General features: G+C 43.2%; 1 protein-coding gene across 1 annotated transcript; it reads right to left on the minus strand.

Moving 5' to 3' along the window:
* Nucleotides 1-21,803: 21,803 nt before the first annotated feature.
* LOC308396491 (uncharacterized protein) lies at nt 21,804-24,028 on the minus strand. The gene has a single exon (XM_080881838.1). It carries the CDS (start codon nt 23,820-23,822, stop codon nt 22,683-22,685), a length of 1,140 nt encoding a protein of 379 aa, XP_080737964.1. The 5' UTR covers nt 23,823-24,028; the 3' UTR covers nt 21,804-22,682.
* Between the last annotated feature and the right edge of the window lie 3,150 nt (nt 24,029-27,178).

The raw sequence follows: 27,178 nt of genomic DNA on the forward strand, positions 1-27,178 counted from the left end.
CCTGCCATCGTGGCAACAAAAGTCAAAATACACATACCACATAAGTATGTGCAATGTCCCATACAAACACGTGAAAAATATACAAAAGAAGATCAACTTAAGAGTGACATTAAAAACAATCACACTGAGTAAAAGAGTTATTCTCTCATTCACTTAAGACAGACTTAAAACCTCCCAAGTTAACCAATTCTGATAACTTCAGTATGTTGCAGTAGGCACAGGCTGCTGGGAGACTCCCATGATGCGGGACCACTGATTTTCTTTCCGATCCGATACCGAAGTAAAATTTAGGGTGGTATCGACGATACTGATCCAATACAGATACTTTGTACAAAAACTTATTTTATTTATTGTCTCTTTTATTGTATCTCAAATTATAGCATCATAATGATTACAGGACATCAGTCTACTTGTTCTTTTTGCTTATTAATAATCATGTCTATGTCTATCATGTCAGAGGTGGGGTGCCCCCGGCCTCTCGGCCTGGGGCTCGGTCACTCAGGCACAGCTGGCTGCCGGCGGAGCTCACGGGCGCGTCACTGCAACCCCCCCTGGCTCCTGCTCCGCGGCTGCTGAATGAGCCCTCATCTGGGACTCTCCTCAGCTCTTTCTGGGATAGTGGCGCAGCTGCCCCTCTGTTGGTCTTCCTTGGTCTCTTGTGTTCTTGGGGCCTCTGGATGTCTGGAGTTTTGATCTCCTCCATACCTGCTTCATGCCCTGGAGGACGGGGCTGTGGCCCCCCCACACCCTCTAGCAGATCATTACATGAAGGAACCTTTTAAAAAAACAAGCGCGTCCATGCTCACAGGTGTACACACGGGTGATCACACCCACAAACTACACCCTTTTTGGCTCCTACCTCAAAGCACACTGTTCTGTTGATCTTATGTGCTGCACAATAATGTTTAACATTTAGTATTTACTGTCATATTCCCATATATCATTGTGATGTTGTTTATTCTGTTACTCTTGTTCTCTTCTGCTTGTTTTCTTTTTTCTTTCTCAGCAGGTGATCCAGGTGATCGATAGATGCATTTTTTTCTGCCCATTCTGTTGGTTTTTGTTTTTTGCCCTTCTCCCCCGTCCCTCTTCTCAGCTCTTTCTTTCTCCCCTTCTTTCCCCCAGTCAAGTCTGTCCCGTATTCAGCAAGTGAAAATAAAATAAACAATAAAAGGTGAATCAAATGGACCATTATGGCAAGGCTGGGATGGTCAGTTTGGTAAAGTAAATCCGTTGGGCATCTTTCTTTGCCTTTAGACAATAATTCTGATGCAAAAGAGCCAAATGGGACAGGCAGGAAAAAAAAAATCATCTCTATATGATTAATAATCATATAGAGATGATTATTATACAGCTGTATTTTGCATATGACTATGAAAGGTGGAAGAGGAAGTAGTTCCTTCCAGTTTAGATGATCCGAATGATATAGCTTCTTTCCACTGTGTTCCTGTTAATGATAAACTACAAATTTACCCAAAATTACTAAAATATCGATATTTTATTATGAGAATCGATTCTAGAACATAAATAACTGGTTTTCTGAGGAATCGATATTTCAATATCCATCCGCGCATCACTAGTTTTCTTCTTCAGTCACCTTAGAGAGTGATATTATACCCCTTATGTCAAACAGAGTGATTTGTGGCCCCAATAACGTTTTGTGGCCCTAGGAAGTAATAAAGTAATAAAGGAAGTAATAAAAATATGATATTCATAAAAATATGATATTCATCAAAAAATATGCTAGTTCATAGCTCATTGCTTTTTTTTCCCCTAAAAAAGAACTAATTGGTTATTTAGAAAGTTTCTTATATATCAAATAGCATTCTTTTATTTTTAAGCCATTAAAAAAGTTTTTACTTTTTATGCTCAAAAAACGCCATCTGGTGGTGGGTCAGTGTGTGTGTGTGTGCGCGCCCGTGTCTCCGGACCGTGCTGTGTGTCTCGGGCATTGAAATGCAGTTTAAATGCTTTTCCTCCATGAATTAAAAGAGCTTGTGTTCTGTCCTCACTAAGTGTTGTCCGCGTGAACGTAGACGCAGCTATACAGACAGCTAAACACTCTAAATCAAAATCCAAGGAACAGGCCGATGTGTTGAGTTGGATGATGTAATAAGGAAAAAGTGTGAAACTGTTGACAAAACCAGAAATAAACTAATAAAAATGTTGCATCAATATAAAATATAACAAACACACCAGTAAGTCACATATTCAAAAATATGAGCACAATATTTATCTGCTTATTGAGTGCCCGAATAAAACATCAAATGAAATCACGCTCATGATCAAAATGTTAAAGAAACCACATGGCATATGAGCTAGCTTAACTTTACTAGCTTAGGTTATACATGCATTCAAATTAAATTCTAACAAACGATATCACTCCTTCACAACAAATAATAATGCACACAAGTCGTCTCAGTGATAACAAACAATATTCCTCACAGATGATGCCGTTTATCAACTTGTGAAGGCATCGATGGCAACAGATTAACAGAGTAGGAACTGCCTCTGGCTGGATCAGTAAGAAATACACAAAAACAACCACTAGAGGGCAAACTGCAGAACAGAAAATACCTAATGCCAGCATAGCTTGAGTTTAAAATATTCATGTCCATGTCTATTATTTATTTTGTTATCCAGTAAAACCCTTTAAAATTAAAAAAAAAAAAGATGCTAATCACAGTTTGGCCATAACGAACACCCTGTTCGAACATAAGAGTGTCCATAAGTGCACGTGGCACCAGGACGCTCTAGGCCGTAGGTCGATGATCGATTTTGTAATCGTATCACCAGACCTGCGACCATATGTTCTGGACACTCGGGTAAAGAGAGGGGCTGAGCTGTCAACTGATCACCACCTGGTGGTGAGTTGGATCAGGTGGCGGGGGAGGACGCTGGACAGACCTGGTGCACCTAAACGCGTAGTGAGGGTGTGCTGGGAACGTCTAGCAGAGGCCCCAGTCCGCGAGATCTTCAACGCACACCTCCGGCAGAGCTTCAACAGCATTCCGAGGGAGACTGGGGACATTGAGTCCGAATGGACCATGTTCAGCGTCTCCATTGCCGAAGCTGCTGCATTGAGCTGCGGCCGCAAGGTGGTTGGTGCCTGCCGTGGTGGTAATCCCCGAACCAAATGGTGGACACCAGAGGTGAAGGGAGCCACCAGGCTGAAGAAGGAGTCCTATCGGGCTTGGTTAGCCTGTGGGACTCCGGAGGCAGCCGACAGGTATCGACAGGCCAAGCGGAATGCGGCTCGGGCAGTGGCTGAAGCAAAAACTCGGGTGTGGGAGGAGTTCGGAGAGGCCATGGAAAAAGACTTTCGGACTGCCTCGAAGAGATTCTGGCAAACCGTCAGGCGTCTCAGGAGGGGAAAGCGGTGCTCTACCTGCACTGTGTATAGTGCTGGCGGAGCGCTGCTGACGTCGACTGAGAAAATTGTCGGGCGGTGGAAGGAATACTTCGAGGACCTCCTTAATCCCACTGACACGTCTTCCGAGGAGGAAGCAGAGTCTGGGGATGAGGGGAATGACCCGCCAATTTCTGGGGGCGAGGTCACTGAGGCAGTTAAACAACTCCTTGGTGGCAGAGCCCCTGGTGTTGATGAGGTCCGCCCCGAGTTCCTGAAGGCTCTGGACGTTGTAGGGCTGTCCTGGTTGACACGCCTCTGCAATGTTGTGTGGAGATCAGGGGCAGTACCTGTGGACTGGCAGACCGGGGTGGTGGTCCCCATCTTTAAGAAGGGGGACCGGAGGGTGTGTTCCAACTACAGGGGGATCACACTCCTCAGCCTCCCTGGGAAAGTCTATGCCAGGGTGCTGGAAAGGAGAGTTCGTCCGCTAGTCGAACCTCGGATACAGGAGGAACAATGCGGTTTTCGTCCTGGTCGCGGAACACTGGACCAGCTCTTTATCCTCTCGAGGATACTTGAGGGTGCATGGGAGTTTGCCCAACCAGTCTACATGTGTTTTGTGGACTTGGAGAAGGCATTCGACCGTGTCCCTCGGGGTGTCCTGTGTGAGGTGTTGCAGGAGTATGGGGTGTCTGGCCCATTGCTACGGGCCATTCGATCCCTATACAACCGTTGCAAGAGCTTGGTTCGCATTGCCGGCAATAAGTCGGACTCGTTCCCGGTGGGTGATGGGCTCCGCCAGGGCTGCCCTTTGTCTCCGGTTCTGTTCATAATTTTATGGACAGGATTTCTAGGCGCAGCCAAGTGGCGGAGGGCTTTCGCTTTGGTGGCCTCAGAATCTCATCTCTGATTTTTGCAGATGATGTGGTTCTGTTGGCTTCATCGGGTGAGGGCCTCCAGCTCGCACTGGAACGGTTCGCAGCCGAGTGTGAAGCAGCGGGAATGAGGATCAGCACCTCCAAATCTGAGGCCATGGTTCTCAGCCGGAAAAGGGTGGCGTGCCCACTCCGGGTCGGGGATGAGTTCCTGCCCCAAGTGGAGGAGTTCAAGTATCTCGGGGTCTTGTTCGCGAGTGATGGGAGAAGGGAGCCGGAGATCGACAGACGGATTGGGGCTGCAGCTGCAGTAATGCGGACGCTGCACCGGTCCGTCGTGGTGAAGAGGGAGCTGAGTGTAAAAGCGAAGCTCTCAATTTACCGGTCGATCTATGTCCCTACCCTCACCTATGGCCACGAGCTGTGGGTAGTGACCGAAAGAACGAGATCGCGGATACAAGCGGCGGAAATGAGCTTCCTTCGAAGGGTGGCTGGCCTCTCCCTTAGAGATAGGGTGAGAAGTTCGGCCATCCGGGAGGGGCTCAGAGTAGAGCAGCTGCTGCTCCACATCGAAAGGAGCCAGCTGAGGTGGTTCGGGCATCTGACAAGGATGCCCCCTGGGCGCCTCCTGGGCGAGGTGTTCCAGGCATGTCCCACCGGGAGGAGGCCCCGGGGCAGACCCAGGACACGCTGGAGAGATTATATCTCTCGGCTGGCCTGGGAACGCCTTGGTGTTCCCCCGGATAAGCTGGAGGAGGTGGCTGGGGAGAGGGAGGTCTGGGCCTCTTTGCTTAGGCTGCTGCCCCCGCGACCCGGCCTCGGATAAAGCGGATGAAGATGGATGGATGGATGGAAAAAAGATTTGCACTTTGGGGCAAATTTTCTTGTGTGATTAAATTCAGTTAATCAAGATGAATTAATTACCAAGACTCTAATTAATTAGATTGACAAATATACCTAATAATTACCTGTACAAACCTTTGACCCAAAGCATGTAATTAATTAACACAAATGTATGTATTTTTGCTTTAATGATGATGCCGACTCTCAGAGCAAAGCCAGTGAGAATCAATAAGGGAATCAAATTGATATGTGATACCAATAATGAATCACTACATTCTTATCGATTCACATCGCTATATCAACCAGTACGACCTACAACTACTCCCTGACCTATTCCACCCCAGCTTTCTCATCTGATCCAGCACTACACCGTAATGCACCATTACATACATGAGGTGTTTTGAGTCTGATTTTCCTGTCCTTCTCAGTCACCAAGACTTCACCTGCTCCTGAAGAAGTGACCTATGCTGATATCAACATCAGACAGAAGAAGAAGAGGCGAGGTAAGCTGAGTGTAGGCGCTCAGCTGCCATTTTGGGAAGGTTAGAATGAATTAAAGTTACTGTGCAGTTTATCACAGGAAACATGTTTCTGTTTGATCTCTGTTTATCTTCCAGAAAACCATTCTCTTGGTCCAGATGCAGTCTACTCTGCTGTGAGGACACACGCTGCAGGTACACAATGCACACACACAAAATTATGAAACATTTGAAATTCAGTTCAGTTTATGGGGTTAGATAAAAAGCTGTAAAAATAATTAAGCTTACATCTGTGGGATGATTATTGGTAATTTTTTCTCTAATAATAAAAATTTTATTTGTGAAGAAGTTCATGAAGTCATTACTAGTTAACGTTAAAGGGATGGTTGGCTCAAAAGAGCTCTGACTGTTTGTCAGCCTGGCTACAGTGCTGAAGAGAAACCTGGGGTTGTTCTTATTTTCTTCAATCAGTGATGAATAGTAAGATGTTCTGGCTTTGCGGAGGGCTTTCTTATAAAGCAGCAAACTATTTCTCCAGGCTAAATGATGATCCTCTAGATTTGTGACACGCCATTTCCTCTCCAGATTACGAGTCATCTGCTTTAGGCTACGTGTTTGAGAATTATACCACGGAGTCAGGTACTTCTGATTAGAGACCTTAGTTTTCACAGGAGCTACAGTATCCAGAGTCGTACGTAGTGAGGAGGTGAAATTATTAACAAGATAATCGACCTCTGTTGGAGCAGCGTTCAGATAGCTGCTCTGCTCTGTGTTGGTACAGGGCATTGGAGATGATAACAGTGGGTGGATTATATTCTTAAACTTAGTTACAGCGCTTTCAGAAAGACACTCTCTAAGGACAGGTGGACGACAGATTATTACAAGTAAGACTGTTTCTTGAGCTTTTGGAGTTCATATTACATAAACACTGTTCCGAACAATTTGACTGAGAGAACTTCGACTGCTCGCATTTAAATTTGATGTACTCTATATCCAATTTTGCAGATTTCGGTATGAGCAGCTGGCTCTGTGTACCTTTATTTTGAAGGCCTTTTCTAAATGTGACTGTGATGATGACTAAATGTGATGAATCAGCCCCTGACGGAGTCCCTCTCCAATTCTCCTTTTTTCCTTTCTTCCAACCAAAAACATCACACGGGGTGACCAATTTGTCATGTTCACATTTCTTCAGAAGGAAGTACAGGAAAAATATCTGTTGTGTAAAAGATATCATTTGCAGTTGAAATTACAACCGCTGGACCTCAGTGTGAACACAGTCGTCTGCTTCACACCAAGGATGACCCTGATCGGGACGTACAATTTTTATCACCTGACAATAACATTATTATTATTATGACTGTGTCCTTCCCAGAACCATCCTGATGTCTCCATTCGGCCTCCTGTTTGGACCCCATTAAGCCTAAAGAACATCATTCCTATCACAGAGTGCCAAGTCGTTTATGAGCACATTGCAATGTGTATATAAAACAGCTTTAATTAATCATTAAACCAAGCATATGCCAACACACAGCACAAACCAATGTCCCCAATGGACAAGGGGTGACGCTTCCAAACTGTGTTCAAAGCATTCAAAAATAAACAGAGTGAATCCACGTGTCCTGCCACGTCTGATGTGTGCATTGCGCTACGTTCCTCTGTGCCACTGTGATGGTGCCGTTTCCTATATCTCCTTCTCCAACAGCAGTGTCCCACCATGTGAAAGCATCGTCACTCCAAAAGCTGCATCCAGAAATCCTCTTCATTGTCCTGATGTATGCAGTAAAACATGCTTTGATGGGCTGTGATGCATCTCCAACAAGCCATACTGTGTGCATTTTTATTTTAAAACTAAACCAATAAACTTTCCGTTCATACAAAACAAATAATGGATGTATTAACTTACATCGTTTGTAATAAGGACTTAAAGGTGAAAAACTCCCCTTTGAGTTCACCCGTGTCAGGTAAATAACATGCGATCACACCCCCATGCAGTCAGCTGAGGTGCAGGAAAACACCTGCACCACCACAAGAAATAAACAAAACATTCACTTTGACTCTTACAGGTCCATTTCCTTAGCTGAGTGTCAGTGTTTCTGCGTGACCTTGTTTCTCTGTTCAGTAAATCATCATCTCTCTCTCATTCACAGGCCCTTCTGAGGTCACTTATGGCCAAGTTCAAATCAGATCTCAGAGACCTGCGGGCAGAAATACTGGTAACCTCTGCAACATCCACTCATACATAGACCATAGGAGGAAATCATTGGTGATTCTGGCTCCTTTGAATCAGTTTTTGGAGTGGTTTCCACAAAGGAGCAAATTGTTTCATTGTAAACGTGGTTAAAGAAGATTACACTGTCTGCCGACAGTTGACCAGGGCACATACGCCCACCATTAGGTACACGCTGAATGCTTCCTGACTACACATGCATTTGTTCGGGAGAAATTTAGGAGAGGACTCCACAACAACACCACATTAGTAACAATTTGGGACTTCCTGTTACTGATATCAGTGAGACACATTTTGCTTTCCAGGTTGCAGGGTATCTTCTTTAAGGTGCACGTTTGTGTTAAGCTTTGTGTTCAGGAGTCGAGTACTCCTGAATAGAGGCTTTTGTTTTGTGAGGGGCTACAGTATTCTTGGTGATGTGCAGTTTGTATGGCCCCCATGTGCTTGTATGCATGCCTGACAGCATCATAGACATGGACCTCCTTGGTTTTAAGTCAACTGAGCTTGGGGGCCAGTAACAAGTAACTTTCATCCTTTCACTCAATAACTAATAGCAGTCAGGCTGCTGTTGCCTAGCCTGTAGAGTTCTGTGTGACCCACAGATCTGTTACAGGCCTGACTGACTGCTGGATCAGTCAGTTAGTACAGGAAACCTGGACCGGCCATTCATTTAAAGGGTCCAAGTTTCTGATTCCAAGGAGTGTTCCCCAACTGATAATGAAGGAACTGGACTGAACCAGTGAGGAGACTCGCCTAGCTCTAACTGCCCATCTCCAGTTATGAGCCTGTTCCCTCTGACAATGACTGCCTGATGTCTGTGAAGGTTCTCAGTGAAGGTTGTGAAGGTTCTCAGTGTGAAGGTTCTCAATGACTGCCTGATGTCTGTGAAGGTTCTCAGTGTGAAGGTTCTCAGTGTGAAGGTTCTCAGTGTGAAGGTTCTCAATGACTGCCTGAGTAACCTTGCAGGTCAAGAGCAATTTAGCATGGGCAATGTAAATGCTTTAGCACATAGTAAGAATCACTTAATTGAATCACCAGAATTGTATCCTAATCTCATAAATGAACTCTATACTGATGCTGATCTCTTTTATTGGTCTTGAGATGAATGAGAGAGGAGGGGACGACGTACATTCTGGTGATAAACTCCTTTCCATCCTGTGCGCAATAATATCCATGGGGAAAGCAAAAAGCCCTCCAAGTCTTTTGAGACAACAATTCAGCAAAAGTTATTTTTATAGATCCAATTGTTATGTTCACAGTGGTTGAACAATGATTTGTCACATCTCACTAAAATCTTCTGATGTTGCTCTCCAGTCCTCATGCCCAGGAAAGTACAGGACGATCTTCGACTCATCTTAAGAGCACTCTTTTATACTTATTGGCCTCTCTTGCTTTCTCTTTTTGAAACAATTACAAATCTTGCCTACTCCTTATGATTACTCCTCTCTTACCTCACCCTGGAATTCTTCACTGCTATTGGTACTGTCAGGGTTCCTGGGTGGTGCACCTGGTGTTTTCAGTTCATGTTCAGTCTATGTTCCACAGAGACCACAACTACTAGAAATGCTGTACAGCATTTCTATTCTGTCACTTATTTTTCAGTCTCTGTCCCCAAATATTTTTGGACTTATCTGTTATTTAGGTGGAGTTCTACTACTCTACCAGTCGTGAAAGATGGCCGACCTCGCCTGAGCCTGGTTCTGTTGGAGGTTTCTTCCTGTTAAATAGGAGTTTTTATACATAACTCTCACGCATAGCCCAAGATGGATGCCTCAGGGGGTATATGAGGTCCATACCTTGCCCAAGGGCATTTCAATATCTAGAGGCAGGAGTTGGTGATTGTACCACCAACTTCCTGATAAGTCCACAATCCTCTCTATATCCTGAGCAACAGTATATCTGCGACTAGAGGTGGTAACTAGTGAGGAGTGTAAGGACTCCGTCCAGGTGACTGTGTTAGCTGTACTACAACACACCTTATTAGCTAATTACTGAAGAAAAAAAATGATTTCACATTTGTCTAATGTACATTTTTAGATGCTTGAACATAAGTAAGGACCATTTCTACAATGGCTAGATGACTAAATTTGCCTTTTTGAATTATCTCAGTTTCCTGTCAGTGTTTCCAAAGGACTAATGGACTTTATTATAACCTAGTCAAAAGAGTCTCTGTACTTTTACCCACGAGTAAATGATTTTACTGTAATATTAATTAATCTGCTGCAGTAATACTTTTAGAATCTTTAAAAGTGGATTTCATGATGTCGGAGCCCACTAAGGCCACTCCCGATCTCTTGTTATGAATTGACTCTATAAATAAAATTCAAGTGAATGAATCTGTACTCTGTTGTGTTACAGAGTACCCAGCTGATCCAGATGTTGTGTACTCATCAGTGAGAGCAGGTACCTCAGCAGATCCAAATATAAATATGTTAATGTATTTGTATAACGACACAACTGATCCAGTGTGTTTCATCCACACAGGAAAATGAAGATAGACAGCTGGAGGAGCTTCACGTCTTTCCAACCTGAATCTTTTATTTTGAGTGTAACTCGATTCTGCCAGATATGCTGTTTGTTCTGCTTTGTTTCACCACCTTGCTCATCTCCTTTATAGCATAGCTTCTTCCTTTCAGCACAAGTTTAGATCTATGAGTACTTGGACAGTGAGCCACAGTGCATTTTAAAGAGTGCATATCTTGAGAATCCACTTCTAATTTGTTATGAGATTTTTATAAACTCTGAGGTGTAAAATTTTCAAATCCGAAGCCCCCAGACTCTCTGGCAACTGGACCGTCTCCAGCTTTAAAACCACTGAGAGCATCCTGGCTTTGAGAAAACAGATAACCAATAGGACTTGAGCTAAATATTCAAGTCACAACCCCTTGCTGATCATCTCTTTGTCTGTCAGTGCTAAGCAGAACATCACAGCATAGTGTGCAGCAGTATTTAGAATGTTTTCTCTCAGTTTAACTGTAGGGCTGTGAGCTGCTCTTATACATCTGTCTGCAAAGAGGAATTGATGCAGCTGTCTTAGTCATAGCCATCAAACAGACAACCTGCTGCTACCTCAATTAACAAACTAATTCAGAATCAGACTGATGTGCTGAGCAGGTTTTATACTTTCCACTTCCATGTTTCTTGTTCTCTGTAACGTAAATCTAATCCTTGTAAAGACATCTGCATACCTGTCTGTTTTCTGTGCTTGTTCACAGTCATGCTTAGAGAATTTAGATTGCAATGCACCAACAACATGTAGTTATCTATTCCTTTGTCAGAATACATAAACTATAAAATACTTTTTTGTCTATGTTGTTATTGAACAATAGAAACAAAATAAGAAAGCCGGGAAAAAGAGCAAAGAAATGTGGCCTTTGCTACCCCTGAATTTGGACACAGCCTATATATACTCACACAGGTAATAAGGACATGGGTCGTATCCTTTGTGTCCTACCATATCCCAGGATTCATTGCAGGCGATACAGAAGGTTGTTTGTCTGACAACGATGGCAGTCGAAGCAGGAGAGGAAAACACTTTCAAATGTAAGTATATGAAAATCTTTTGGTACTGTTACGTAAACCAGTTACACCCCAGTTCTTTTTCCCCTCAGGTCTCCAGAGACCATACCGGACCCAGTAGCATGCACCTTCTGGAAGAGGTTGCCCTTGGCCATCGGCCTCTTGTTGTCTTACTTTTACAGCTAAACATGTAGAGAGTCTCCTGCAAACCTACTTCTAAGTAATGACAATTATGAGCTCCCCTCACCCAAGCTACACTCAATTCTTCTCTTTCCTGTCTGTTCCGTCGGTCCTAGCATCCCCCAACTGCAGCTTCCTGTCTCCGTTTATGACAGGCTGACCCCCAGTGTCAATAAATTCCTCTACACAATTACACACACTCTCAGGTCTATAACTAAACCAAACTAAAACACACAGACATTCACAAATCCTTTCCTATTCCTCTGATCGACAGCTGGACCCCCTCATCTAAGCAAAGTCAAGCACATTATATTCTAATTATGTTTTCTTTTACTCACTTTCTCTTCTTTTACTCACAGTACAAAGGTAAATATTTATATTGGTTGAATTGTTAGGCTTTGGGCAGCTGCATAGACTTGTTTTTTTTTTTTAAATTAAAATAATGGTAACCTAGCTTGTATGGTGGGTCCCGCAGTTTTTCATGTATTGCTCCTTACATACAGCCAAATTAGATTTTTTCTGAATGAACCTTTTTGTGATATGTTTTAGGGACCAAAGAGCAAATGGCTCAGTTTATTAAAATGAGAGGAGAAAATCATCACCTCCTCACTGGGGTGAAGAATTGGGCCACTGTGGTGTGGAGGTACAAGAATAAATCATTTTACACATCATATTCATACGAGGATGGTTTTATTAACCCTCATGCTCTACAGAGCCTGTGATGTGCAGACGTTATTCCTCTGGTGTTCTGCTGGGAAAACTTTTGGTTTTAGGGATTTACATAGTTGCCATGGTTTCCTCTCTTCTCTTATTTGTTGTGTGCGATCAGGACAATTCTAGAGAAGATGGGCCTACAGGGGAAAGTCCCCCCTCACAGGCCAGAAAGAAATGGGCAGTGTTGGATAAGTTACTTTAAAATAGTAACTTAGTTACATTACTAGTTACTTCTATCAAAAGTAACTCAGTTACTTCAAGTTACTCGTTACTTTCAAAGTAACTAGTTACTAGGGAAAGTAACTTTGGTTTTACTCAGAATTCTCTTGTTAATGTGTTGCTTCCATAACTTTGCCAGTCTTCTAGCTTGCTTACTTGCCACAGTGCACTGTGCCACCTACCAATAGAAAGGAAAAGATAATGTGCATATTTCCACGAGAGAAATCCCACGCCTGGACCGTCATTGACTGCTGCCATGATTCTAGCCTACGTCACAGCGTCATGTGTGCCTTTTACATCCAACACAAAAAGTGCAGTCGTGGTGCTTTGATTGTACTCAGAACTCTGAAATTCTGCCTTCTGAATAGGAAGATGTAGGTAACACCAGACTGCAGATGAGCTGCATACAGGGCTGGACTGGGACAGAAAATTGGCCCGGACATTTTGACTAGAGACCGGCCCACCATTATAGGAAAAATTATAAAGCCTTTGAATGAAAATAAACACACAGTGATGTACACTGTTCTGATGGTATATATGCATCAATCTATCAATTGTTTGTTGTAAGATTCAGATAATTATTTTTTTTTAAAAGCGAGACATTTTAAATGAGAATAAAAAAGAAAAGTATTTCTTTGTGCCCCCCTCTCCCTGTTAATGCCCAACCTGGCCCCCTGGCAACACTTTGCTAGACCCGCCCCTGCACAGTTACCAGCTGTCAGCTACATAAAAAAAGGATCCTGGTGTTATTTGTCTCTCAGAAACAGTAAGGACATCTCCTGGTTTCATCTTCATGTTTCCCTCTCACCACATATCCAAACCGACATCATGACCAGCAGCTTTACAGCTGTGGCTCCAGCAAACATCAGCTGATACTAGAAATTAATATTAAATAAATTCTAACAACAGCTGATCAAGCTTAAACGTGCTGCTGTTGTTTAGCGCGACATCCGCTGGTTTCCTCTTTCGGCGCAAAGTAAACAAACAAGAGAGCCGATCAGCTGATCACTGATCAGTTTTCATGATTGAAGTAGAAACAGGAGAGGGAGGGGGAGAATGAGAGAAGAGGCAGCTGTGCAGCAAAGACACAGAATAACTCCAGCTTTGTGTCTTTTTCATTGTAGCTGAATTACGGGACAAACTGTTCCTTTTCACCTCAATAAGAAACGCGTAATATTTTCTCTGAATACCAGACGGGACGGTTGGCAACTCTAATAACTTATGAACAAAATAAAGTTCAACATCATTAACTTCATAGCACCCACCCAGCTGTATAGAAACTCCGTCATGCTAGCTAGCACGCAGTACAGAAAAAGTCAGAATAACGAAAATAAACTCCACCTAAACTTGGTTCATATCTGACCCAGAGAGACTGCAGGTCATAACTTCTTACCTGAAGTTCAGTTCACACTCGGACCGGCGGCTGCTTCGGGTCTCTCCTCTTGCCTCCCTTTTCCTTCATCCACCTGCTGGCCTCCACCACTTGCAAATGTTACTGAATCTGTGGAAGCTCCGTGATGCCACCACACGAAGTAACGAGTAACGACCCTATCTAAATCCCAGTAACGACTAACGCGTTCCTGGAATAACGCGTACTTAATAACGCGTTATTCCCAACACTGGAAATGGGATAACTTAACATTCCAGGGCTAAGCGCAGCAGTGGGTGACCAAAACGAAAGAGAATCAAACACTGATAAGGAACGGGATTGGCCACCCACAACAGGGAGGAAGGGGATAAGGGATCTGGACAATGAGCTGCAAGACCTCATCAAAGGGAGGCAGAGGAAAGAAGGGCGCAGGACGGGACGGGATGGACAGACTGTTTTCCATTCTTTAACGTTTCATTCCGACATGGCAGGTGTTTCCTTCTAATCTTTTTGTTACATTGTGATATTTGTGTTGTCAGTTAAAAGTCTTATGTTCTCAATAAATTGATTGAAACAAACAGTAATTGTCACTGAATCCATTTTATTAACATGTATGAACATAATGCTAACTCTGGATGATTGGAAATGGATGTTTAGTCAATAACAATGGAGTACATGTCAAGAACAACAAAACAAGAATATTTGTAATGCACCAACAATATATGAACACAGAATAAAATATTTACATCCATTAGGAGATGATTATAGTTTCATCTTTAGAAGCTTGTGCAAATCTTAGAGGCCTTAAACCATCATTAGTGCTCCAGAATTGCCCAGAAAGCATTAGGGTCCAGTTATTGAGCTTATAAAATGAGCTGTTTGTGGTGTATACTGATGCTTTGAATTCAAACTTGTGTCACTATTACATTAAAGAATTCACTGTTATTTGACTTTTTTCAGCTGAGCGGTGTCTGAGTTTATGCTGTTGAAGAGAAGGGACTCTCAGCAGTTTTTTTTGTCCTGGTCAATGCTGAGAACCTTCAGAAAGTTTTCTCCACAGTGAGACCCACCACATGTCTTTTAGATCCAATCCCTTCTTCACTCTTTAAAACACTTTATGGATTTTTTGAGGCTGAGCTTTTATACATGATGAATTGCTCTCTTCAGTTGGGTGTCTTCCCTGCTGCCTTTAAAACAGCGGTGGTGAGGCCCCTTCTGAAGAAGAGCAATTTGGATTGTAATGATTTTAATAACTACAGACCTGTATCCAACTTACCATTTTTAAGTAAAGTCTTAGAAAAGCTTGTTTTTACTCAGATTACTGATTTTCTGAATGACAGACAGATCCTGGAGATATTCCAGTCTGGATTTAGGGTGAACCACAGCACAGAGACTGCTCTCCTAAAGGTTTTAAATGATCTTAGATGTAACTGGGACGCCCAAAAGCTCTCAGTCCTGGTGCTCTGTACTTTTAGGTGACAGAAGGAGACATGAGGCCTGGTCAAAACAGAAGCTGCATTCAGCTTTTATGCTCCTTATATCTGGAACAAACTCCCAGAAAGCCTCAGATCAGCTGAAACACTCAGTTTATTTAAATCCAGGTTGAAGACTCACCTGTTCTCAGCTGCATTTGAATAAAGCACCAAATCCACACTTTAAGCTTACATTTCAAAACTTACATTTTAACTACTGATTTTATCTACTGTTCTGATTTTATCTGTTTTGATTTTATATCCTGTTTTGTTTGTTTGTTTGTTAATTAGTTTGTTTGTTTGTTTGCTTGTTTTAATCAATTTTAAATCATGCTTTTATTTGTTTTTGTTTCTAATGTCTCTGTAAAGCACTTTGAATCACCTTGTTGTTGAATTGTGCTATACAAATAAACTTGCCTTGCCTTGCCTTGCTACTGGATCTAAGCGCAGCCTTTGATACAGTAGACCACGCTGTTCTTTTAAACAGACTGAAACACATGGTGGGCCTCTCTGGTGCTGTACACAACTGGTTCACTTCCTGTCTCTCAGACAGATGTTTTATGGTGAGTATGGATACATGCTCCTCTAAGATCCATAGAATGACATGTGGTGTGCCCCAAGGGTCGGTTCTAGGCCCTGTACTTTTTAATTTGTATATGCTGCCTCTCGGCAGTGTCATCAGGAGGCATGGAGTGAACTTCCACAGTTATGCTGATGACACTCAGCTGTACATCTCCGTGTCTCCTGATGACACCAGACCAATGGATGCCCTTTTTAACTGTATTCTAGTGTGGGATAAAAAGGGGATGTTTTTCTGTTATTTTAGTATCGGCATTATTAGTTCATCAGAATCATATAATCAGCTTTGCATTAAACATTTATTGAAGCTTTTGACCTTACATTAACATTTGTATTACAGTGATTGTTATAACCTCAGGTTAATCTTCTATTTACAGGTACCAGAATAATCATATGATCTTTCATTGCAGGTGTAACCATGATCATCTCATACATATTGCAGTTTGTTGCTCATCATAGAGTTGTGCTCAAGTTAATAAGGGTTAAAAGCTACAGTCAGTGCGAATGTCTGGCTGATCTATGGAGGGGAAAGGCTTCGAGCATAGAAGGCCGCACGCGCTTACACAACACTGATATCATGTTATTCTTTGTGATCTTGTATTCAGTTATATCTTTTGTTATGATTTAAGTAGTGGCAGTTGATTAAACAATATTCATTTAATATTACATACTTGATTCAGAGCATTACACACTGATCACCTTAATCAATCTGGAAATCCTTGTAGCTGCAATGTTGTGTCTCCGCAGGGGACAGTTGGCTCCAGGAGACAGGTGGGAGTCAGTGCCTGTCCTCGTGAAGGAGAGAATGTTCTTTTCTGTTCTAAATAAACTGTCAACATTGATTGTATTGTACCTGTCTTACGCATGAAGGGGCGTTCTAATACCCTGATTTCATAAAACTATGGAAATGTGGTTTTTGAGGTGAGATCTGAGGCTGTCTGCGTACAGTGTCCATCTCCCACGCGTGTGATCATTAAAATCATCGTTTGACTCAACCCGGCCGGACCAGTGTTGTTATTGTGGTTTTTCCTCTTGTCTCCATCCCCAATATTTGAATCCGTAACACTAGATATAAGATCTTGGATGGCAGAAAACTTTTTACAGCTTAACCAGGACAAGACTGAAGTTTTAATCGTTGGTCCCGAGGCTCAGAGAGAGAAACTCTTGTTTAAATTAGAGGCATTTTCACTAGGTCCTTCACTACAAGTGAAAAACCTGGGTGTTATTTTTGACTCTGAGCGTGGTTTTATCCCACATATTAAACATGTAACCAAAATTGGATTTTATCATCTAAAAAATATAGCCAGAGTCCGCCCTATTCTCTCTCGGGCCAACACGGAGATGCTGATGCATGCTTTTATTACCAGTCGCATTGATTACTGCCCTGCTCTCTGGTCTTCCTAAGAAGAATATTTCAACTTTACAACTTTTGCAAAACTCGGCAGCTCGTGTGCTGACGAAGACCAGAGGGCGGGCCCACATTACACCGGTTTTAGAATCGCTGAACTGGCTCCCCGTGTGTTTCAGGATCGATTTTAAAGTTCTTTTACTGGTTTTTAAATGTCTTAATGGTCTTGGGCCTTCTTATCTCTCAGATCTGCTTTTACCATACGAACCCTCGCGGACCCTGAGGTCCTCTGGTACTGGCCTTTTGATTGTCCCTAAAGTCAGGACACATACTCACGGAGAGGCAGCTTTTCAGTGGTATGGTCCTCGTCTGTGGAACAGCCTGCCGGAGGAGCTCAGGGCTGCAGAGAACGTACATGTTTTTAAGAACAGGCTCAAGACCCACCTTTTTAATTTAGCTTTTACTTAGCGTTTATTTATTTTATGCTTATTTATTCTATCCTGTTCTATTATTAATTTAGGCTTTACCTGATATTTATTGATTTTATTCTTATTCATTTTTTAATCTTCTTACTCTATTTATATTTATATTGTATCCTGTTATTTATTTTATCATTTTACCCTGTATATATTGTATTGTGTCATATCTCCAGTGTTTCCTCGGAGGGCGCTCTCTGCACCGGGGCTGTGATTGACCGTGGCTGCTGGGTCTCTGGGGGTCCTCTCAGCCTGGCTGGGGGGCTCCTTTGCCTCCCTCCTGCTGTGTGCCCAGCCTGGAGGCTGCGGTCTGTAACCGGCTCCCGGTGCAGACGGCTCCCTGTTATAGTGTTTCCTCACTTGGCTCATGTGAACCCAGCCCAATTTTTACTCTTTAAGTGTGCGCATGTGTGTGTGTGTGTGTGTGTGTGTGTGTGTGTGTGTGTGTGGGGGGGGGGGGGGGGGGGGGGGGGGATATGTGTGTATTCACATCATTTATGTTAATGAGAGTGTGGGGAGTGAATTGGAGGGTGGGGTGGGCTGCTTTTAAGCATGTAAAGCACTTTGTGCTACATCTTTTTTTTATGAAAAGTGCTTTATAAATAAAGACTGATTGATTGATTGTGTTTGTGTATTTATTTCAAAACAAAAACAACAAACTTTTCGCTTCTTTCAAACCAAATAGCGCATCTATGAACTTGTATCGTTTGAGAACGGCACTGAAAGGTGACGTCAAATGACGTGCAAAAACCTACGGTGGCCCCTAGAGACAAAACACAAACAAAATCCAAAACACATGCAAATTCCAAAACTCAACGGAAGTGCTCCAGGACGCTACGGGCAGTGTTGAGCTTTTGTTACCTAGTAACTACACAAGCCAGGAAGTACCAATGACTGGATTTGGGCTGTATACCAATTTAGGGTCTGCAGCCTTAAAGGCCACATTTTAAGGCCGATTACGTCACAGCAACACGACGAAGGCTGTCCCAATTCAAAGGCCCTCAAATGCGTCCTTAATTTCCCTGAATTTTAAGGATGGGTCGGTGTAGCCTTCATGGCCCAACATATCCCAGATTTCATAGCGCGGCGGTGGTATGGATTATTTTGCCGAAAAAAAAAAGGTGGAAACGGAGCGGATGAAGAGTAAACTTTCAGAAGTAAGTACTGAATATTATGTCACTTTTTTACGCGCAAATGTTTTTATAATGAAGAACATTAAAACATTACTGTTGGCCACATGTCGGGAAAGTTATGTGACATTAGCACTGTTTGTACTATCTTGGTTTTAAAGCCTTTAAAATATACGCCGTTCAATAGTCGACCTTAATCTTACAGAGAATGTGATGATTTTGTGGATAATTAAAGTCAGTCATATATCCACAAACACAACAAGCTGAAAGTCAGTGATGCTGCTCGGTTTGCAGTCCTGAACATCACGGCACAAGCAGGATTCACTGCACTGTTAATGTGAGCTGTGTTATATTGCTGCCTCTGTTCGGTGGTGTCGAGCCAAACGGACTTTAACGTGTGTTTGAACGAGCTGACGGTTCACTCGTTAAGCTGAAAGAAAGATGCTTTAATCACAGCAGTCACACATGTGTCCACTGCACCATCTGGAACTCTTCTTGTTTACACTCGTAATAACACAAACACTAAATCCTGCTTCTCTGGTGCTGTTGTGTAGCAGTGTGTACACCTGAGACTGTCACCTGTCTGTCTGTCCTGCACTCTCTCTCTGTTTCTTTCTCTCTGATTGTGGAATAAAAGTATGAACATGTGTTTATAAGTTACACTTGTGTTTGAATCCTGCAGCTTATCACACATTTGATTTCCATGTGTGACGACTGCAAGTGTCCAGAGTGAGGACAGACTGAGGGACCCACTGCTGCACATCATCTGTGAGGCTTTGCAGCCCTGATGATCCACCAGGACAAACTCAGCAGTGTGTGAGGAAGAGGAGGAGGAAGAGCCAGCAGCAGCTGACAGATGGAGAGAATAGACAGACTGTTCCCTGTTTGTGAAGGACTGCTAGGAAAGTTTAACATAACTGTCTGTCCTGAATCAGTCTTATTAGGTAATGTTCAAATAATGTGATCATCCCAGTGTTTCCAGTGTGGGAGAAAGTACTCAGGGCCTTCAAGTTACACACTATGAAAGGCAGCAACAAGTTTAATGTTCAGAAACCTAAAGTCTGTATCAGCAGCAGGATGGAACTAAAAATAAATGTTGGTTTCAGTTCTATGAAGCTTTGAGTATTTTGGATCAGTAGCTGCTGTGTGTGTTGCATCATATTGCTGTAACTGTTTATATGCTTTATATATTCTGAGCTAAGTTGATCTATAGTGTTACATCATATTCTATAAGGATGTTATGTGTTTGTAGACTTTCTGCCCAGTTTGACCCATTTAGCAGACGTCAGCCTGTTTAAGGCTCTGATATCTATTCTGTGTGACTTACAGCAGTTATGACATGGTCTGATTTTCTCACCCAATAAAGGAATATTTACTATATCAGTCTACTCTGCATTCTATCAGACACAGTTATCACAGCTCGTACATTTGCTTTTACACATATATGTAAGCATTGAGCCACATTTAGTAATGCCAACATACTGAAGGAACAACATTTGTCTCATATATGATACACCTATATATGCACTGTCAATATACATTTTGAACCAGCTGCAGACGTCAGAGTAACAACTGACTGACCCCCACATAAAGTGCGTTACAGTAGTCCACAGGGGAAGAAATAAAAGCATGGATCACGGTTTCAAAGTGCTGCCTAGAAAGAAAAGATTTCACTCTTGCCAGTCGCCTTAAATGATAAAAACTGGACTGGTCCAACTTAAAACCAAGGGCAGTAACAACAGGTTTAAAATAAACTTCCAGGGGTTCCAAATCAAAAGAAGAGGACTCACAGGGGCCACTGGGTCCAAACACCAACAAATCTGTTTTCTTTTCATTCAAATTTAAAAAGTTTTAAAAGCCAACCAAGCTTTAATGTCGTCTAGGCATGTCAAGAGAGGTTTTATTCAGATGCCATCCTTCTGCTTCAGTGGCAAATAAATTTGGCAGTCATTCCTATATACTTGTCTTTGAGTGAAGATTTAAGGTGATAAGACATATAAATACTTACAACTTGAATCTGTACTGAAGCTCAGTATTTGACACAGAGTTCATGTTCACTGCTGTAATAGCTAATAATGATTAATATAATAACTATAATATTGGCCATATTATATTTCCATTACCAAAGTGATATGACTTTAGTCTCATGAACAACATTAGCTAATTGTTATTTACTAACTAATCTTAAATGACTGTTCAGTACAGAAATGAAGCCCAACAATCATGTTTTACAGTCCTGTGGTCTCAGCCTCAGATACTTATCAAATCACACAAAGCTCATGTAGAAACAAACAAACAAATGAACAGAATATGTTCTCCTTCATTTCTGTCAAACAAAGTTGTATGACAAATTTCCAGCGGTTAGTATCATGGTTGCTAGGCAACCTGGGAAGCGCGACGGAGACTAGACCGTCCCATACAGACCATGGCTGTATCCCAATTCAGGGTCTGCAGCCTTAAAGGCCGCATTTTAAGGCCGATTACGTCACAGCGACGCGACGAAGGCTGTCCCAATTCAAAGGCTGCTCGAAATGCGGCCCTGAAATGCATCCTTCATTTCCCTGAATTTTAAGGATGTGACGGTGTAGACTTTGTGGCCCCAACATATCCCAGAATGCATAGCGCGGCGGTGGGTGTGGATAATTTTGCCGAAAAAAACGGCGGATGAGGGGCGGCCGAAGAGTAAACTTTAAGTAAGTACTGAATATGATGTCACTTATTTATGTGCAAATGTTTAATAACGAAGACCATTAAAACATTCCTGTTGGCCACATGTCGGCAAAGTCATGTGACGTTAGTGACGTTTGTACTAACTTGGTTTTAAAGCCTTTTCTTTACAGTATACGCCGTTCAATAGCTGAGCTTCATCTTACAGAGAATTATCAAAGCTCATGTAGAAACAAACAAACAAATGAACAAAAGATTTTCTCCTTCATTTCTGTCAAACAAAGCTATGACACGTTTCCAGCTGTTAGTATCATGGTTGCTAGGCAACCTGGGCAGCGCAACGGAGGTGTTACGTTCTGGTCCCGGCAAGTAAATAAACGTAACAAATAGTTTGCCCCACTCACTTCCCACCCACGCACAAACCCCAACAACGACACCTTTTTTAAGTATTTAAGCAGCCATTTATTTTCATCAGCAGTGAGCAATGCCAAAACAATAAACAAAACTCCCTATAAAACAATCCCTAGTCTTCCCTACACCAAAATAAAAAGAAACCAAAACAAAAGACAAGTCACTTACCTAACTATCTAACGAAAAACAGGAGAAAACTTGTTCAACAAAAGAAAACGGCTTCTCACGCCTACTAGGCTGCGACAGTGAAAGTTATACAGCAAAGGAACAAAAAAGTGACCGCCACTGGTTAACTTATTTACAATTATTTACATGGCAAGGCTAGAGGTACACGTGAATACTCCAGCCTGCACTACAATGACACAACACACAACTCTGTGACCGAGTCAACGGGGTTCCAAACAGCACTCCCAGGTGACTGTCATCCGGACGTTAAGTACTGGAGGTGGTCCATCAATTATCCAGTCGGAAGGTGTGTAGAGACTCCACCCAGATACCTAGCAGCCACGCCCAGGTGTCCACCTCCTAGGAGAGAAAAAAGGGAAAATACCGCCACCATCCTCCGGTGGGAGGCACAACACCAACAAACACATCACTGGGTCATAACAGTTTCCCCCACCCAAAAAAAATCAAACATCCAACCCCACACAAAGATGTTTGATTTACGACCTAGAGAGGGCATCAGCCATAACATTCTCTAAGCTCTTATATATCGGATCTCAATGTTGAAATCCTGTAGGAGTAAGGACCAACGCATGAGGCGCTGGTTGCTGTTTTAGAAATGTTCTAGAAAAGAAACAGACTGGGTGGTCAATGCCATTTTCATCCTCCTGCACGAGCACTGCACCCGCCCCCAAAACACTGGCGTCCACCTCTGAATCCTTGGCCCCTCAGGAACCGCCCAGGGACACCAAAAGTCTCCAGATTGCGCTTTCGCTCCTCTGCCCACGTCAGTCTGAGCCCATTATCAGATGAGATGTTGTCAAAGAAAAACTTTGCTTTGTCATAGTAGCACTTTGGACCAAAATGATCCTCCCCTGAACTCAGCTGCAACCCCTCCTTTTCCCTTCCCTCAGAATTCCCATCTTTTAGATTCAGCCCCTCCTGTAACTTCTTCTCAAGCGCCTCCTTAATGAATTGCGCGTTGGAGGAATCAAAATCAAAGTCTGTGTCAAATTTAAGGGTGGGAGATGGAGCATTAGCCACCATCAGCTGGCCTCTTCTGCGGTCCCTATGCCGTCGAGGTCCTTGTCTTTTTCTAGCAGGTGGCCTGGTTTCAGCATTTTGCTGCTGACTGTCCTGAAAAGTGAATCTACTTGGGTCTGATTGCATGGTGGCTTCAGCGACCCTTGTGGTTTGAATATTTGTTCTTCTCGTCCCCTTGGGCTGCCTCCTATTCTGCTGCTGCTGTTGCTGGGATCCACTCGCACCTCTCCTCTGCCTAAATGTCTTTACACTGACGGTTTGAACAGCCTTTGATGTGGCACGATCGAAACCACTGTTATCTGTAAGTGGTATATCGACTACTTCTGGCGACGGAAAAACTGTGCCGCCAGCTAGATCGTTTCCCAAGATGATGTCAATACCTGCAACCGGTAACTGGGGTCGCACCCCAAGCTTAACCTCACCAGACAAAAACTGAGACGAAAGCTGCACCAAGTGTAAAGGAACCCGTATTACACACATCCTAACTCCCCAGGCTAACACATCCGCCCCACAACAGGATTGAGCTGAAAACGGTAAGACCCCCTCACGAATGAGCGACTGTTTCGCACCAGTGTCTCGCAAAATACTGACAGGAGTCCGCCGATCTTCTCCTATCAAGGAAACAAAGCCGTTTGACACAAACGGCTTAAACTCCTTATCTACTTTATCATTTTCGGGTGCCATCACCTCCCCCCAAGTAGGAGAGTTTGTCTGTAGAAGGTTTATTGGGGAAGGAGATGTACCCTCCCTGGTCATTTCTTTTCTCTTCAGAGCAGGGCAAACCGCAATAAGGTGTCCCTGCTCATGGCAAAAAAAACACACGCGGTTCTCAATGGATGAGGGGATGGCACGGCGGGTGCCCCTTGGAGACCATCTGGGCGGGCTACTGGAAGACGGAAAACTGTGAGCAGGAACCGAAAACACCACTTTGTGTGTCAACACAAACTCATCAGCCCGTATAGCAGCAGCGGTGAGAGTCGTAACCTTCTGTTCGTTTAAGTAGGTTACCACAGTGTCTGGTAGTTGGTTTTTGAACTCTTCCAACGTCACCAACTCACGCAGGTCATTCAAGGTGTTTACTGCTCTAGCATGACACCACTTATCAAACAGAGTTTTCTTTTCTCTGGCAAACTCCACATAGGTCTGGTTGGCGGATTTTTTCCCATTCCTAAATCTCTGCCTGTAAGCCTCTGGCACAAGCTCGTAAGCGCGCAGGACAGCAGCCTTCACCGTATCATAGTCAAAACTGTCCTCCAGAGAAAGAGCGGTGCACACCTCTTGAGCTTTCCCCACCAATCTACATTGGAGTAGAAGAGACCACACATCTTTTGGCCAGTGCAGCGCACCTGCGATACGCTCAAACACTGTGAAATACGAATCCACCTCAGTTTCCCGAAACGCCGGCACCATTTTGATGTGTTTACTCGCATCAAAGCCACCACCTGGCATCAAGGCCGGTGGCTGCGGAGATGGCGACTGCGGGGATGATGACTCCGGGGAGGGTGCCTGCGGAGATGGTGGCTGCGGGGCTGACCGAGGTACAGGCGGACTGGCAGACACAGAGGCTCCCCTCTCTACCTCCAGAGCCCTGATCCTCAAGTGCATAGCCTCCACCTCCAACTGCTGTTTCTTTAGCTCCACCTCCCTAATGCGCAGCGTTACCCGCAGCTCCTCTGCAGAAGGGCTAGGTGGGCTAGGTGGAGAAGGGAGATTTTTAAGTGGGGCAGACACACCAGCCACGGCCCCCAGCTCAACCCCCCCCGCAGGACCCGGCTCACCAAACACCCCCTTGTCCGTCAACTGGCCACATAGGAGCTCCCTAAGCTCTTTCTTCTTTGCAGTCAACGGCACAGTCACATCAAAGAAATCAGCAATAAGCAAGAGGTCAGCCTTTTTACACCTACCCAACGTCTCTGCAGACGGGCTCAGAGTGAATTCCTCCAACTTAAACTCCATCCTAACACACACACCCCCCCACACAAGAAAAAACCGCCAACCAAGAAAACAAGCCACAAAAAGAACACAAAAGAGACGAGCCCCCAATATGTTACGTTCTGGTCCCGGCAAGTAAATAAACGTAACAAATAGTTTGCCCCACTCACTTCCCACCCACGCACAAACCCCAACAACGACACCTTTTTTAAGTATTTAAGCAGCCATTTATTTTCATCAGCAGTGAGCAATGCCAAAACAATAAACAAAACTCCCTATAAAACAATCCCTAGTCTTCCCTACACCAAAATAAAAAGAAGCCAAAACAAAAGACAAGTCACTTACCTAACTATCTAACGAAAAACAGGAGAAAACTTGTTCAACAAAAGAAAACGGCTTCTCACGCCTACTAGGCTGCGACAGTGAAAGTTATACAGCAAAGGAACAAAAAAGTGACCGCCACTGGTTAACTTATTTACAATTATTTACATGGCAAGGCTAGAGGTACACGTGAATACTCCAGCCTGCACTACAATGACACAACACACAACTCTGTGACCGAGTCAACGGGGTTCCAAACAGCACTCCCAGGTGACTGTCATCCGGACGTTAAGTACTGGAGGTGGTCCATCAATTATCCAGTCGGAAGGTGTGTAGAGACTCCACCCAGATACCTAGCAGCCACGCCCAGGTGTCCACCTCCTAGGAGAGAAAAAAGGGAAAATACCGCCACCATCCTCCGGTGGGAGGCACAACACCAACAAACACATCACTGGGTCATAACAGAGGCTAGACCATCCCATTTCACAAGCCTCGCACTTCCGGCCTTAGTGGTCTTTGAGTACGTGGCCCTTGAGGATCGTTGAGGCTGCGTACTTTAAGGCTGCAGACCCTGGATTGGGATACAGCCCATTTGTTTGCAACAAACTTGCCGTTTATTTTGCAAATCGAGCTCAACACTGCCCCTAGCATCCTGGAGCACTTCCATTGTGATTTGGAGTTTGCATGTGTTTTGTATTTTGTACGTGTTTTGGAGTTTGCATGTGTTTTGTATTTTGTAAGTGTTTTGGAGTTTGCATGTGTTTTGGATTTTGTAAGTGTTTTGGAGTTTGCATGTGTTTTGTATTTTGTACGTGTTTTGGAGTTTGCATGTGTTTTGTATTTTGTAAGTGTTTTGGAGTTTGCATGTGTTTTGTATTTTGCATGTGTTTTGTATTTTGTAAGTGTTTTGGAGTTTGCATGTGTTTTGTATTTTGTAAGTGTTTTGGAGTTTGCATGTGTTTTGTATTTTGTAAGTGTTTTGGAGTTTGCATGTGTTTTGTATTTTGTAAGTGTTTTGGAGTTTGCATGTGTTTTGTATTTTGCATGTGTTTTGTATTTTGTAAGTGTTTTGGAGTTTGCATGTGTTTTGTATTTTGTAAGTGTTTTGGAGTTTGCATGTGTTTTGCATTTTGCATGTGTTTTGTATTTTGTAAGTGTTTTGGAGTTTGCATGTGTTTTGTATTTTGCATGTGTTTTGTATTTTGTAAGTGTTTTGGAGTTTGCATGTGTTTTGCATTTTGTAAGTGTTTTGGAGTTTGCATGTGTTTTGTATTTTGTAAGTGTTTTGGAGTTTGCATGTGTTTTGGATTTTGTACGTGTTTTGGAGTTTGCATGTGTTTTGTATTTTGTAAGTGTTTTGGAGTTTGCATGTGTTTTGGATTTTGTACGTGTTTTGGAGTTTGTGCGTGCTATTTGGAATTTGTAAATGTTTTGGATTTTGTACATGCTTTGTCCCTAGGGGCCACCGTAAAAACCCCACTGACTCAACGTCTCTGTTGAGAACGCCAGCATCGGGTAAATAACATGTGACCACGCCCCCATGCAATCACCTGTGGTGCAGGAAAATCTAAACACCTGCACCACCATAACAAATAAAACATAAACATTCACTTTGGCTCTCACTCTGTCTGCACTTTCATTCATGATTTCAACAGGTTGAAATGAGCTTTGAAGAAACATCAGTTTACTATTGAAATATTCAAAACGCTGCAGGAAGAAGAAGAACAAAGTGATGACGGATGTTTGTGCTTCAAATAGGAAAGCCAGCAGGAATAAATCACAACCTGCCAGTCGGGAATTTCCAAGGTTTATTTGAACGCAGCACACAGTGTTTCGATGCTCCCGAGTGTCTTCAAACG

The sequence above is a fragment of the Rhamphochromis sp. 'chilingali' genome (assembly GCF_963969265.1).
Source record: "Rhamphochromis sp. 'chilingali' genome assembly, chromosome: 1".
Taxonomy (NCBI): domain Eukaryota; kingdom Metazoa; phylum Chordata; class Actinopteri; order Cichliformes; family Cichlidae; genus Rhamphochromis; species Rhamphochromis sp. 'chilingali'.

What these genes read in the sequence shown, in the direction of transcription:
- LOC308396491 (XM_080881838.1), bottom strand. Translation starts at nt 23,822, where the DNA reads ATGACCAGGGAGGGTACATCTCCTTCCCCAATAAACCTTCTACAGACA.